General features: G+C 37.1%; 1 protein-coding gene across 14 annotated transcripts in view; it reads left to right on the top strand.

Annotated features, from left to right (window-relative positions):
* The window catches only part of NCOR1 (nuclear receptor corepressor 1), a 101,385-nt gene that overhangs the window by 72,543 nt on the left and 16,377 nt on the right, over positions 1-12,465 (top strand). For 9 of the 14 annotated variants that reach the window (XM_044993387.1, XM_044993390.1, XM_044993393.1 and 6 more), the window contains 11 exons: positions 1,309-1,482; positions 2,405-2,565; positions 3,429-3,549; positions 3,639-3,740; positions 4,428-4,525; positions 5,411-5,579; positions 6,826-6,969; positions 8,172-8,255; positions 8,862-9,118; positions 9,506-9,866; positions 11,960-12,184. In XM_044993387.1, coding sequence (XP_044849322.1) covers positions 1,309-1,482; positions 2,405-2,565; positions 3,429-3,549; positions 3,639-3,740; positions 4,428-4,525; positions 5,411-5,579; positions 6,826-6,969; positions 8,172-8,255; positions 8,862-9,118; positions 9,506-9,866; positions 11,960-12,184 — 1,896 coding nt within the window. The remainder of the gene's footprint in view (positions 1-1,308; positions 1,483-2,404; positions 2,566-3,428; positions 3,550-3,638; positions 3,741-4,427; positions 4,526-5,410; positions 5,580-6,825; positions 6,970-8,171; positions 8,256-8,861; positions 9,119-9,505; positions 9,867-11,959; positions 12,185-12,465) is intronic. The other 5 variants (XM_044993392.1, XM_044993396.1, XM_044993397.1 and 2 more) reach the window with 1 other exon arrangement.

Below are 12,465 nucleotides of genomic sequence, written 5' to 3' on the forward strand. Positions count from 1 at the left end.
TAATAGCACAGACTTATTGAGAATCTGCAGTGCACTTCTCTACCATTGTATGTCACAGATATTACTTTTTTTTTTGGCAGTATGATTAGTACTGTTTAACTGATGAGGTTAAAGGTGTACTTTCTCAGCTACAGTAGGCTAGTTCTGATTCATAATCAGGTATTCTTGAATGATACTTTCACGTTCCCCTTCTTATATTTGCGAAACAAAACTGAAGTTCTAAAATCCAGACAAATCTTGATCTTAATTCCCTTATTTCTAGAGCAAAATTTTCTTCCTTTTTCCAAATCATTGTTTTCATTATGAAACCCCAAAGACATTCACCATATAGATGTATTACTCTTAAATTGACTAGGAGCAGCCCTTAACTGGTGGACAGGAGTATGGAGATCAATAGTAATGAGTCTTCTTCAGTCTAAAACAATATTTACCCTAAAATCTTGCTGGCAGGATTTAGAAGTAAATATTGTTTAAACCAAAAACGACGCTTCTCTACTGAACCTTCTCACATGGCTTGAGTTACACTAGTACTGTTTGTTTTTAATATAATTATACTTGAAAGTTTTTTGTCTAAATCTGTGAAAATTTGCATTATAAAATACAGAGTAAATAACTTTGATACAAATTGAAGTAGGGAAGAGATTGAGTTTTTTTAACTTCTCCTGTTGAAAAAATGTGCATAACATTGCAAAAAAATTTCGCCAGCTTTTTTTGCTTCAGTAATAAACTTATGTAATAATTTTAAATTATGATATTTGCCACGGTCAGTTGTTCAATGACATTCAGCTCTATTTATATACCTTCAACTTTTAAACGTGTCTGAATCTGAAAGACCCAAAAAGACTAACAAGGCTAAATACACTCAGTTTCTAGGGATAGCACTTGAATAAAATTAAATGCCAAAAAGCTGGTACAGGAATCAATGCACTTTTGGTTTAATATGCAAAACTGTCTGAAGTCTCAGTAATTTCTGATCCAAAGACACTTATTTATCTTGAACCCTTAAAGATATTTTGTGTGGGAGGGAAACTGATGTGGAAGCTCCCTTTATTCCAGGAAGGGAAAAAGTCCCATTGTTAGCTGTGAAGTCTTTCATTTGCATCAGTGCTGTGATTAAGTGGTATTGTGTATGAACTCTTTACTTATGTGGTCTAAAAAGAGCTTTTGGAATGAAAGCATTTAAACATCTGACAAGAGTGCACTTGACTTTAGAAGTCTTGTCACTTGGCTGTTGTGATCCAATTCTTTTCACACTAAATATTTTAATACAGGGTAGTTCTCTCATTATGATAACCTTAAATTTTATAGGAAAATCAGTTGCTTATATGCCTTACGTTGAGGTCAAACGAGCAATAGAACAGGAAGCACAGGTGCAAAACACAGCCGGAAGGTCGGCATCGCCATACAGGTTATCTCCAAGAGAAGTCAGTAAAGCCTCGCCACAACCTGATATGAATGCAGCTCGCTATAGTGTCCCACCAGGTAAATATTATCTGTTTTGCACAATAGCCATTGGCAGTCTGCCTTCATAGGTTAGACTTCCATGATTTAATGTAGTATTAAACTTTCTTTAAAGGCTTATCTACACTAATGAAAGATGACTGACTTTTTTGTAAATAGACCTTCCTTCGTGAGTCTCCAGTCATGGGGAACATGTACCCTCATGTTTTCATTTTGCATCAGCAGGTTCTCTTTTCTAATGTGTATTTTCTTAACCAAATGTGAAATCTTATGGTATTGGGGTTTTGAAATTTATCAGAGCTCCAGCACAGAGCCAAAATGGCACACAAAGCTTTTAATTTAACTTGCAAAAAAGAATTCTCCAATATGACATGAATGGGGGAAGGAAAAAGTAAAGTAGAACCTGTTGTTATATACATTAGAACCTGGTTAGAAGTGATTTTTAATAAGCTCTAGCTATTATATCAACTACAGAAAAATAACCCACAATCTGGAAATGTGTAACTTTTGTTATCATAGTTTTTTCCCCAGAGTGCGATGTTAGACCATAACAGAGAACAAATTAAGGAAAGACTAAATTAAATTAAACCCAATCTAATCAAGCATTAAGAACAAAAATGGGGGGGGGGAAAACCTGCAGGGTGAAAACTTTGTCCACCTTGCTTGAAAATTTAAATTTTAAAGTTTAAAATGCAGATATTGTCATTTATTTTTATACTTTGATGCCAAGTTTAATTTCCACTAAATTTAACTATATATGCCATGAAGAATTGCAGAGGAAAAATCCCTCTAAAAACGTTGTAGGACATACGATTAAACAGTTCTTCTTGTACGCAGTAAGATGAAGAATTACACTTGTTTCTATTTTTCAGGTTGTTTATGTAGTGAATGATAGAGCCAGAAATAGGCTGTATTGTTTAACAAAACTTTTTTTCTTTAAAAGTTCTCCAGCCTGCTCCTCATCAAGTAATAGCAAATATACCTGAAGGGGTCCGGCTCCCAACAACCCGGCCAACCAGACCACCACCTCCACTCATTCCATCCTCCAAAACTACTATGCCATCAGAAAAACCATCATTCATTATGGGAGGCTCAATCTCACAAGTAAGAGAACGTTACTCAGCAGTAACTTCTAAGTTAATGTATTCTTCTGCTGTTACTTACTAGCTCCCAACTTCATATCCCCAGCATGATGTTTATTCTTTTCCCAACTAAGAGCCACGTGGGCAGCCTACCAAAAACCCAAGAACTGCAGTTACCTTTCATAAAATGGAGCAGATTGTAGCCTTCATCTTAAATAGAGTTGGATAGGACCTATAGTCTCCCAGGGTTGCATCTAAGAACTAAAGATGAGAGCCGTGGTAGTCTGCACAGTAGAACTTTGCAGACTGGCCACCCTTGCTCTAACTTCTTAAGATAGGCATCTTTCCACATAGAAAATGAATGCACTAGTTCATTTATAGGTAAGCCAGTGCTAAAAATTGTTTAATATCTGAGCAGTACAGAACTAAAAATGAGTGACTTCTATCAGCAGAATGGCATTAAACGCCATTTGCTTTTATACTGTCTATAGAGTGACAGTTGGCAATGAAGTTAATGGTGTCCAATCAGTGTTATATTTACTCTAGTATTGAAACTGAACCCGTCCCAAACCTCTATCAAACAGGAGCTGCATGGGCAACCTATTGGGATGGAAAAAAATTTTTATAGTTGCTCACTAGCTGAGTTGCCTTATTTATTCCTGTTCAGTATTTGTTCTTAATACAGCAGGAGACATTATGTGTTAGGGTGTCTAGAGTTCCTGTTATAATTGTGTAGCAATACAAGATATTTTGGTCAGTTCATCATTTATTTCCATTTAAATAATTAAAAATTAAAGCACAGTCTGTAATGTTAATATGCCAGTAGTAATTTAATATTTTTCATTACCCAAAAATAAAATTTATCAAAGTGACTTATTCTTCTAGGGAACACCTGGCACTTACTTAACATCCCATAGTCAAGCTTCTTATAGTCAAGAACCAGCAAAGCCATCCGTGGGATCCATATCTCTTGGCCTGCCGAGGCAACAGGAGTCTGCCAAACCTGGTAGGAAAACCAAAGCCAACATAAACATTATACGCAAGATTTTGCGCATTAATAGTTGCAAAATTAATTTGGTCTTTTTTTCTAACAAGCTTCCATACCCTACATCAAGCAAGAAGAGTTCTCTCCCAGAAGCCAGAATTCCCAGCCTGAGGGCCTCTTGGTCAGAGCACAGCATGAAGGTGTGGTTCGAGGTAAAGAAATAGTCATGTGTTGAGTAATGAATTTTAATTTGTTAAGGATGATGAAAATGAGTCAGTTAATTTTTATAGTCCTCACTACTTGACTTGCCATAAAATCTCTCATGATTTACTGAATATTCTTTGGCCTTTTTAAAGCCAGAGTATCCAAGTGCTATTCCAGCTTTCCTATATACTGTTCTCTGAGTGCATATGTCTTACAAAATGCATATATATTGAGTAGTCTTAAAAATTTTAAATTTTGAATCTTTTTGCCTTGCAAATGTTCTCCGAAATATCTGGTGTATCAGCACATGTGAAATTAACAAGTAAAGGGGGACTGTTAGTTTGAAATGTAGTCAATTAATAGTAAAAAAATAAAAACCACAGGTTAAAATATGTTTCAGGAATAAGCCTGCCACTAGCTCTCCTGTCTTGTTTAAAATACCTATATAAAGCAGTGAAACTGACTATATATAAAAATGCTTACAAAGACACACTGTAAGGAAACTGTAATTTTATTTCTCATCTATTATAGATAGACCTATAGCAATAATAAATTTAAAAAAAATTCAGATAGTTTGACTTTAAGTTGTCACCTTGGAGAGAACTTTCAATTATTTTAAGCAAGTAATTTGTTTTTAGCTGCCAGTTGAATTGATGGGGGCCTTATTTATTGGATTTCACTTAATTTTGAATCAGGTACCACAACCATACAAGAAGGAAGTATAACACGAGGAACTCCAGCCAGCAAAGTTCCTGTTGAAACCATTCCTTCTCTGCGAGGCTCCATTACTCAGGTTTTTTTTCCCCTTTACCTTCTATTGTGTGGTACTAGCACAGAGGTACTTATTTTTAAAAATAATTCTTAACATCTTTGTATAGGCAAATATAAACACTCCAAGAATGAAATTCCAACAGCAGTGAAGTCAGTAGTGCCGGGATATCACCTCTGACAAAGAATTATCATGCATGTCTAACTTTTAGCTAAATAACACAGGTTTTTTAATAGTTCTAAATGAAGACTTGTTAGCTGTATCTTACTTTACATCTGAGTAAAATCTTTGCAGTGCAAGAATTAAGAAATAAATCTTGGTAATCAGCTTTGCATAGATGCTGTTATAAAAGCTCAGGAAGAACATAACTAATTTTTAAATCCCTTTGTCTTTCTAATGCGAAGATACAAGTAACATTCTATTCTTAGTTTGGTGGCTTGTGCATAGGAAGGGAGTAGGAGCAGTTAATGAGCAAACAGAACACCCTCTGAGTTGGTAACTCCCTTTCTTGATTTTTATAATCACAGAAAGAGTCTGACGCTACATTAGTATGCAGTGTTGTTTGAAGATAAAGTACAGCCTAATGATCTTGGATAATAGTATAGCTAAGTAGATTTCCATTTTCCCCAAACCAGTTGTTGTAGTGTGTCCAAAAAAAGCTCCAGGTCACAAAAGAATGCTGTAATATAGTGTTCCCCATTGCCATTTAAAAAAATTCATAGTGGCAGTGAAAAATATACTAATCTGCACTAGTGCTAATACTTGAGATACCAGGAACTGTAACTGTAATTCTTGATTAAAGGAATCAGGATTATAGGCCTGAAGCTACACTTTTTGTTCTCTAGTGCCAGCTTTTCAGTATCTTGCATATGTATGTTCAGAATTATACTTGATTTAATTTGATTGCAGGGTACCCCAGCTTTGTCCCAGTCTGGCATTGCTGCTGATGCATTGCTGAAAGGAACCATCACCCGACTGGCTACCGAAGACAGCAGCCCTGAGAAGTGCCGAGAGGAAGCTGCAGCCAAAGGCCATGTTATTTATGAAGGCAAGAGCGGGCATATCTTATCATATGATAGTAAGTATTTATATATCTGAGTAGTATAACTGGTCCATAGTTAAGATTACAACTGAGTTTCCTCTTCTAAAATCCACAGATTTGATAGGTTAGGAATCAGTTATTTTTCTGTTTTACATATAATTCCATACAAAAAACACTTAGCTAAACGAATGCTAAAATTGCAAAGTCAAGCACTTGAAAGTTACGAAATGTCAGTGAAGGTTGCCTATGCAACCTTAATTCTGCCCCGTTGTGCGTGTGTATTATGATAGTGGTACTTTATATGGGATCATGTTCTTTCCCCACAGGATGGACAGAGCTGCCTCATTGACTGAGCAGTTCAATATTTGTTTTGTCCTCATCATTCAGTATATAACCCCCCATGCATTATTTATTGCACACTATCCAAACCCTTAAATTAAAATTACCCTAAGCTTTGAATTTCCAGGCTTCTTATTTTTTTTAAATAATTACAGTATTCTTGTAAGGATTTTTATCTTTAAAATGCAGATATCTTTTCAAACCAACATTTTAACATTGTATGTGTGTCGGGGGTGGGGGGGTATATGTGTTAGAAGGGTGACCTTGGTGTGATGGGTCTTTCACAGTGTATAACTGAAGTAATTAAAAACTGATACTAGTATTTAATTTCTACATTAGTTTTAAAGAATTAGTTGACAAATGTGAAAATGTCAAAATATTACTTTCTTTAAAGAATAGAGGGTATTACAAACTCTGGAGAGTTAGAGGAAATAAGTTATCCTTTTAACATTAAAATTCAAACTTTAGGTCAAAATATTATAGACAAAAATACTTGTTTGCTAAAGTAATACTACAAGATTTAAGTAGTAAAAGACGAGTGTTAAAAAGGCATAAATATGTTTGGGTACAGTATTGAAAAGGTGTAAACATTGTTAGGATAAGTTTTTGGTATCCTGTATGAAGAGGTTCTACTGTGTAATGCAGGGGTCCCCAACGCGGTGCCCACATCCTGGCCGGCGGTCGAGCATCCGCCGAATTTCTGCAGCATTTTGGCGGCGATGCCTCTCGATGACGCCGCTTGCCGCCGACAAGCAACGTCATCGAGAGGTGTCGCTGCCGAAATGCCACAGAAATTCAGCGGCATTTTGGCGGATGCTCTGCCGCCGCCATGGTCCTTCGTCTGGCGCCTGCCAGACGAAAAGGTTGGGGACCACTGGTGTAATGGATTGCTTGGTTTTGTTATGTTTTCACCTTTTCCTTACTACACGTCTGTATAATTTAGCAGCTATTAAGAACGTCCGAGAAGGAACCAGGAGTCCAAGGACTGCTCATGAAATCAGTTTAAAGAGAAGTTATGATATGATGGAAGGAAATATAAAACAAGGAATGTCAATGAGGGAGTCTCCAGTGTCTGCACCATTAGAGGGTAAGTGACTATTTTAAATATACCATGTGCCTTAATAACAATTACATTGGGGTAGATCTAAATCAAAGGAGGATATGTATACAGTAAACTGGAAGAGAAAGGAGACTTCAGAAGGAGAAATCAAATCACTAACTTGATACTAACAGACGTAAAAGCATTTTAGCGCTATTGTTATTGGAGACGATATAACTAGTATCTACTAATAGCATAGTAGTAGTGGAATAGATAGTAGCAGCAATACTACTAATACTTCTTGTATTACTTTCTGTTTTGCCTGACATTTATTAATTAAGACTTGTGCAGCTGCCAATACTTATATAACAGAGCATCACTGGATATTTTTGGTTTGTTGCTAAATGATTTCCTAAACCATGACCCAACCAAGATAGTAATGGGGAAGTGCCTTTAACTTTCCGATGTGTCTTTTGGGAGTACAAGAGGCAAGGAAACATTCCTCTAAGCACTGTAGAGCCAAGTGGAAGAGACTCCCTACCAGTCACATGAACTCTTTGTTCCCTCTTCATTTAACCTGTAGGGAACATCTGAGTACTTCTTAGTGAGATGGAGAAATGCAGTTTAAAGAGGATTACAGATTATAGCTTGAAAGATTTAATTGCTAGCTTTTAACTTTCTGGTGTGTACTCCTGACTTCTTTGGAGTGGGAGAACCTAGGACAAGTACTGAATGCCAGTCTTACACCACTCTGATCCACTTCTTCTCCGTAGCCTATGCAGAATTGTGCTTTAGGGATGTTGATTTTTAAGTTAAATTTCCCTTTGGCTCTTCAGTTCAGCTTCTTTTAGATGGTCCCCGTGTTAAGTCTTTAAAGATAGAATGGAGGTTTTAACCAGTCATTGTTCTGCTTCACATTTCTCCTAAATGTTATGTATCACCAGGTGAGGAGACTGAAATAGAGTGAGTGCAGAAAAAGCAACTACTGTAGTTTGGGAAGTGTTACGCTTCTTTTTTCCCAAGACTGGTGTCTTGTATATGTTTAAATACTACAGTAATGGGGTGGGGCATATGCTTCCTGTGAATTTGTTAGAGCAGAGACTGTCTCTTATATTTGTACAGTGCCTAGCAGAATGAGGCTGGGGCCTCTAGGCACAAGTGCAGTGCAGATAGTAAATTATGTGAGTAGGTAGCATGTACTTTATCATTCTTGTATTTAATTCTCTAACGCCACCAAATAACTTTTTTAGGGTTAATATGCCGTACACTGCCAAGGGGCAGCCCTCATGCAGAACTGAAGGAGAGGACTGTGCTGTCTGGCTCTATAATGCAAGGTAAAGTTTTTAGTAGTATAGAGGCTGACATTAACTTACTGATCCTAGAAGTCTGACTTTCTGAACCGTACCCAATTGCTGACAATGGTAGCCATGCTATAGTTAAAATCTTTTAGTAGAGAGATGTGTGTTTTCCACACATAAGCTTCCTGTTAGTAGACTACTGATACATTTTGTACATTAGTTTTTGTGCAAGAATTGGTAAATGGGGAGCTATTTTACATGAGGAAATTTGTAAAATCGAAAAAAGTATATTCAGCATTTTGTATCTTCAGGAAGCATTTGAGGAGGTGTATTGCTGCCTTTGCTTTTAGCATATCAGAGCACGCTTGACCTATCCAGTGTCCTAAACAATTGTTCAGTACTGTTCCCTTACGGCTGTTAGTGGTAAAATTAGTTCATTTAAAAAAAAAAAAAAAAAAAGGTACTTCCTATGTGTCTTTCTTTTATTGGAGTCTTCTCTGTTCTTTGTTAGACCCATTTGTGGTGGCAGGTCAAAGGTCCAGTTTGTGATTGGTATTTGCAGTTTGCTAAACTTGCAAAACAATCTTTCAGTGGCTGTTAAAATCCTAAAGACTTGCTTAATTTACTTTCCTTCCATGCAAGGTACACCAAGAGCAACAGCTGAGAGTTTTGAAGAAGGCCTGAAGTATCCTAAACAGATTAAGAGAGAGTCTCCTCCCATACGGACATTTGAAGGAGCCATAACCAAGGGAAAGCCGTATGATGGAGTCACTACCATTAAAGAAATGGGCCGTTCCATCCACGAAATCCCAAGACAGGACCTTTTAAGCCAAGAAAGTCGCAAGACTCCTGAAATAGTACAAAGTGCAAGGCCAATTATGGAAGGTTCCATTTCTCAGGTAACTGTGCAAACCAGAATTGGACTCTTATGCTGCCTTGGTACTCAATGGTAATTCCATTCAGGGTACTTGTTGCATTTAAGAAATACATGTCTCCTTATCCAAAAACAGAGGGTTGTGTGTTTTTAATTAAGTTTGAAAACATTTTCTCCATGTGTTGGTAAAAATCTTGGGATTATGTATCATTTTGACAAGAGTGCTGGGCAGTTTGTATAAGATATAGCAAGTACTGTAGCTCTGTTCGAGATCCAGTTGCATCACATGCCATAAAATTCATGCAAGTATGTAACACAAAAGATTAAAAACAAATTATACGCTGATCTTATAGCATCAGTGGAAAGTTGGCAGGATGACCTTGGCTGCTGATGGTCTTTTGCTCCTCTCTAGGGTACACCCATAAAATATGAAAGCAACTCCGGCCAGTCTGCCATCAAACACAATGTAAAATCTTTAATCACTGGACCAAGTAAACTGCCCCGTGGAATGCCTCAGCTGGAAATGGTACCGGAAAACTTGAAGGCAGTAGAACGAGCAAAATATGAAGATGTGAAGACTGTGGAGGCTGTACGTTCCCGTCATACATCGGTGGTCAGCTCTGGCACCTCTGTCCTCAGGTCAACTCTTCATGAAACTCCCAAATCACAGTTGAGCCCTGGGATTTATGATGACACCAATGCAAGGAGGACACCTGTGAACTATCAAAGCCCTATGTCCAGGAGCTCACCTATGATGAACAGAGTTACTGAAGGTATGTTATCCTTTCTTGCCCAATGTAAGCTGGCCATTGAAAATCATAACAATTCTTAAAGTTTCTTATTTCTGTAGATTGAGCACCGTTTGGGTAAAGCATACAAAGACATTTGCTTTTTTAAAAATAGGTTATTGAATTTATCTATAGCACATTTCACTCTGTTCTTAGGTACTGTCACAGTTCTGTTCGATTTGGGTTGCAAGCCAAGAAGAGGAATGTTTTAAAAAACCCAACATTAATTTAAATTAAATAATGAAAACTTTCTGTTCACACTGGGTTTTCTAACCCTCCCACAGTGTTAATCTTGGGCCTCAATACCTTAGAATGTGCCTCATTCTTACTGTTCTTAGCAATGTTGATATAGGTGTACATTCACTACACTAAAGGTTCAGTCTTTCCCTCTGTGACCCTTCTTTTTTTTAATGCTGTTAATCCCAAGGAACTGAAAATGTTTCATTTGAATTTAACACCACCTCTGTAAGGTAAGCGTTATAGCTATTTTACAGAGGGTAAGATGAAACATAAAGATGTTAGTGATTTGTCCAAGACCACACAATAAATTTGTGATAAGGCAGGGAGTTAAAGCCACAGGAGTTCTGACTCCTAGGGTGGAATCCTAGCCCCATTGAAATCAATGGTAAAACTAATATCTTTATTTTTCATGAGTGTAGTTGGACAAGGTTACATAAATAGATTATGTAATAACATAGGTACGTCATGTACACAGCCTAATAATTTAGTTTTTCATATTACTTCACATACTCATTCTTACCAATGAGTTTTTTGGCAGTTCCACAGAAGTACGTTTTTAGGAGTGCCTTTAGGATTACATATTTTAAAATACCCCTTTCAAATCATTAAGGTTTTTTAAAAAAAATCTTCAGGACTACTGCTTTGTAGAAACAGGTTGAGCCATATTGTTAGATGTTTGGTGACATTTCTATGCATATGTCACCAAATCAATCTGAGGTATATCCCATTTTGTTCCTAAAATACAAGCGGGGAGGAATGGGTTTTGTCCAGTGGAAATATTTTCAAGCATCTAGTAGAGAATTTCAATATTTTAAACAAAATAATTTGGGGGGGGGGGGAGATACACTATAGCCCCACTACTTAATGCCTTGGCACTTGGTAAGATAAGACCTATGTAAATCCAGTACAGTTTTGTATTACTCTGTTCTGTCTGAAAATCCCAACTTAGTTTTGGAATTGAATTTTCCAATTTTTTACCATGGCTACATTTTAAAATATTTATTCTTTTGGGCAAATTGTTAATCTCATTCTGTTTGGGACATATCACTTCTCTTCAATTAAAGTAAATGTTATGTTTCCTCAGAAGAAGTTTAGCTGTCTTTTCTTTTTGACATAGCTGAGCAATTTCACTGGCTTTTGTTGAAGTTTTCCTTTTCAGGTTCCCAGAGCTATACCCGCAAGAGCCTCAGATTATCAAAAAATACCACCACCACCACCACTCACACATCCGAAACAAAAAAAAGGGCAGTTGTATCAAGTCATTACACCAGCCAACCTGTGTTTTGTTTTTGTCAAGACAGTTCATTCTTTCTATGTAAATTGAATTTTGGTGACTCTTAGGATGAGAGCCTGAGGCCTTTTGTTTATCTACAGGCATCAGACAGATCAGGACTGTGCAGGGTGGACTGTTCAGCGTTCCACCTCTGTTCAAATTTCTACCACTAAACTTTCGCCCAAGGCAAACATACTTTTATAGAGGTAGGAGGTAATTCAGTCTCAACTCGTACTTTATACTGGGTCACTTCAAAGGTGATTCTTCAGGGAGTGTGGATTTTTTGAATATGGACTGCTACTCGCTTAAGGCACTATAAAATATCTGGATGATGGAGCTGGTATGTTAATCTGAAAGGCTACCTAATAGCATCATTTTGAACTAATTTAGTCACTAAATTCTGTTTCCACAAATTGTTCTAGGTGTGTAAGGTGTGTTTTCTGACTGGTGTACTATTGTGCGGGAGTCTGAAGTATGTCAGTCATCTCTGATCCCTTTTTGAGCTAATTCACATTTGTGGCTTCACCAACTATCAGGAGTGTTTCTTATAAGTGTTTTTTTCTAGCTGGAATATCTTCTGGGAAGCCTGCTAATCATGAAAGGAAAACCACACTTACCCCAACGCAGAGAGAGAGCGTACCAGCGAAATCTCCAGTCCCAGGGGTTGATCCTGTAGTAACTCACAGTCCGTTTGACTCCCATCATAGAGGCTCTACACCAGAAGTCTACAGGAGCCATCTCCCCCCTCATTTAGATTCAGCCATGCAATTTCACAGGGCTCTGGATCCTGGTAAATGCGTTTTGTTGTTTTTCCTTTTCAGTCCTGTGGTCTTCAATAATGTACAGAAAAGATTGTGTATTAAAAGCAAAGGTCAATGGAGCCACAATTAAAATTCTTTACTATGTGCTATACCTTCTGCCCAACACTCTGTTAAGAGGCCTTTTCTGTTTTTTAATCAAAATATTCTTAAAGTATTCCTAGGTTAATACTACATTTTTCTCTCCATTAGAACAAAATATTTTCCCCTTTCCATTTCAAAGATCTTATAGAAGAAGCTGTCAAATTATCTC

The sequence above is a fragment of the Mauremys mutica genome, chromosome 19, assembly GCF_020497125.1.
Source record: "Mauremys mutica isolate MM-2020 ecotype Southern chromosome 19, ASM2049712v1, whole genome shotgun sequence".
In the NCBI taxonomy this organism is placed as follows: domain Eukaryota; kingdom Metazoa; phylum Chordata; order Testudines; family Geoemydidae; genus Mauremys; species Mauremys mutica.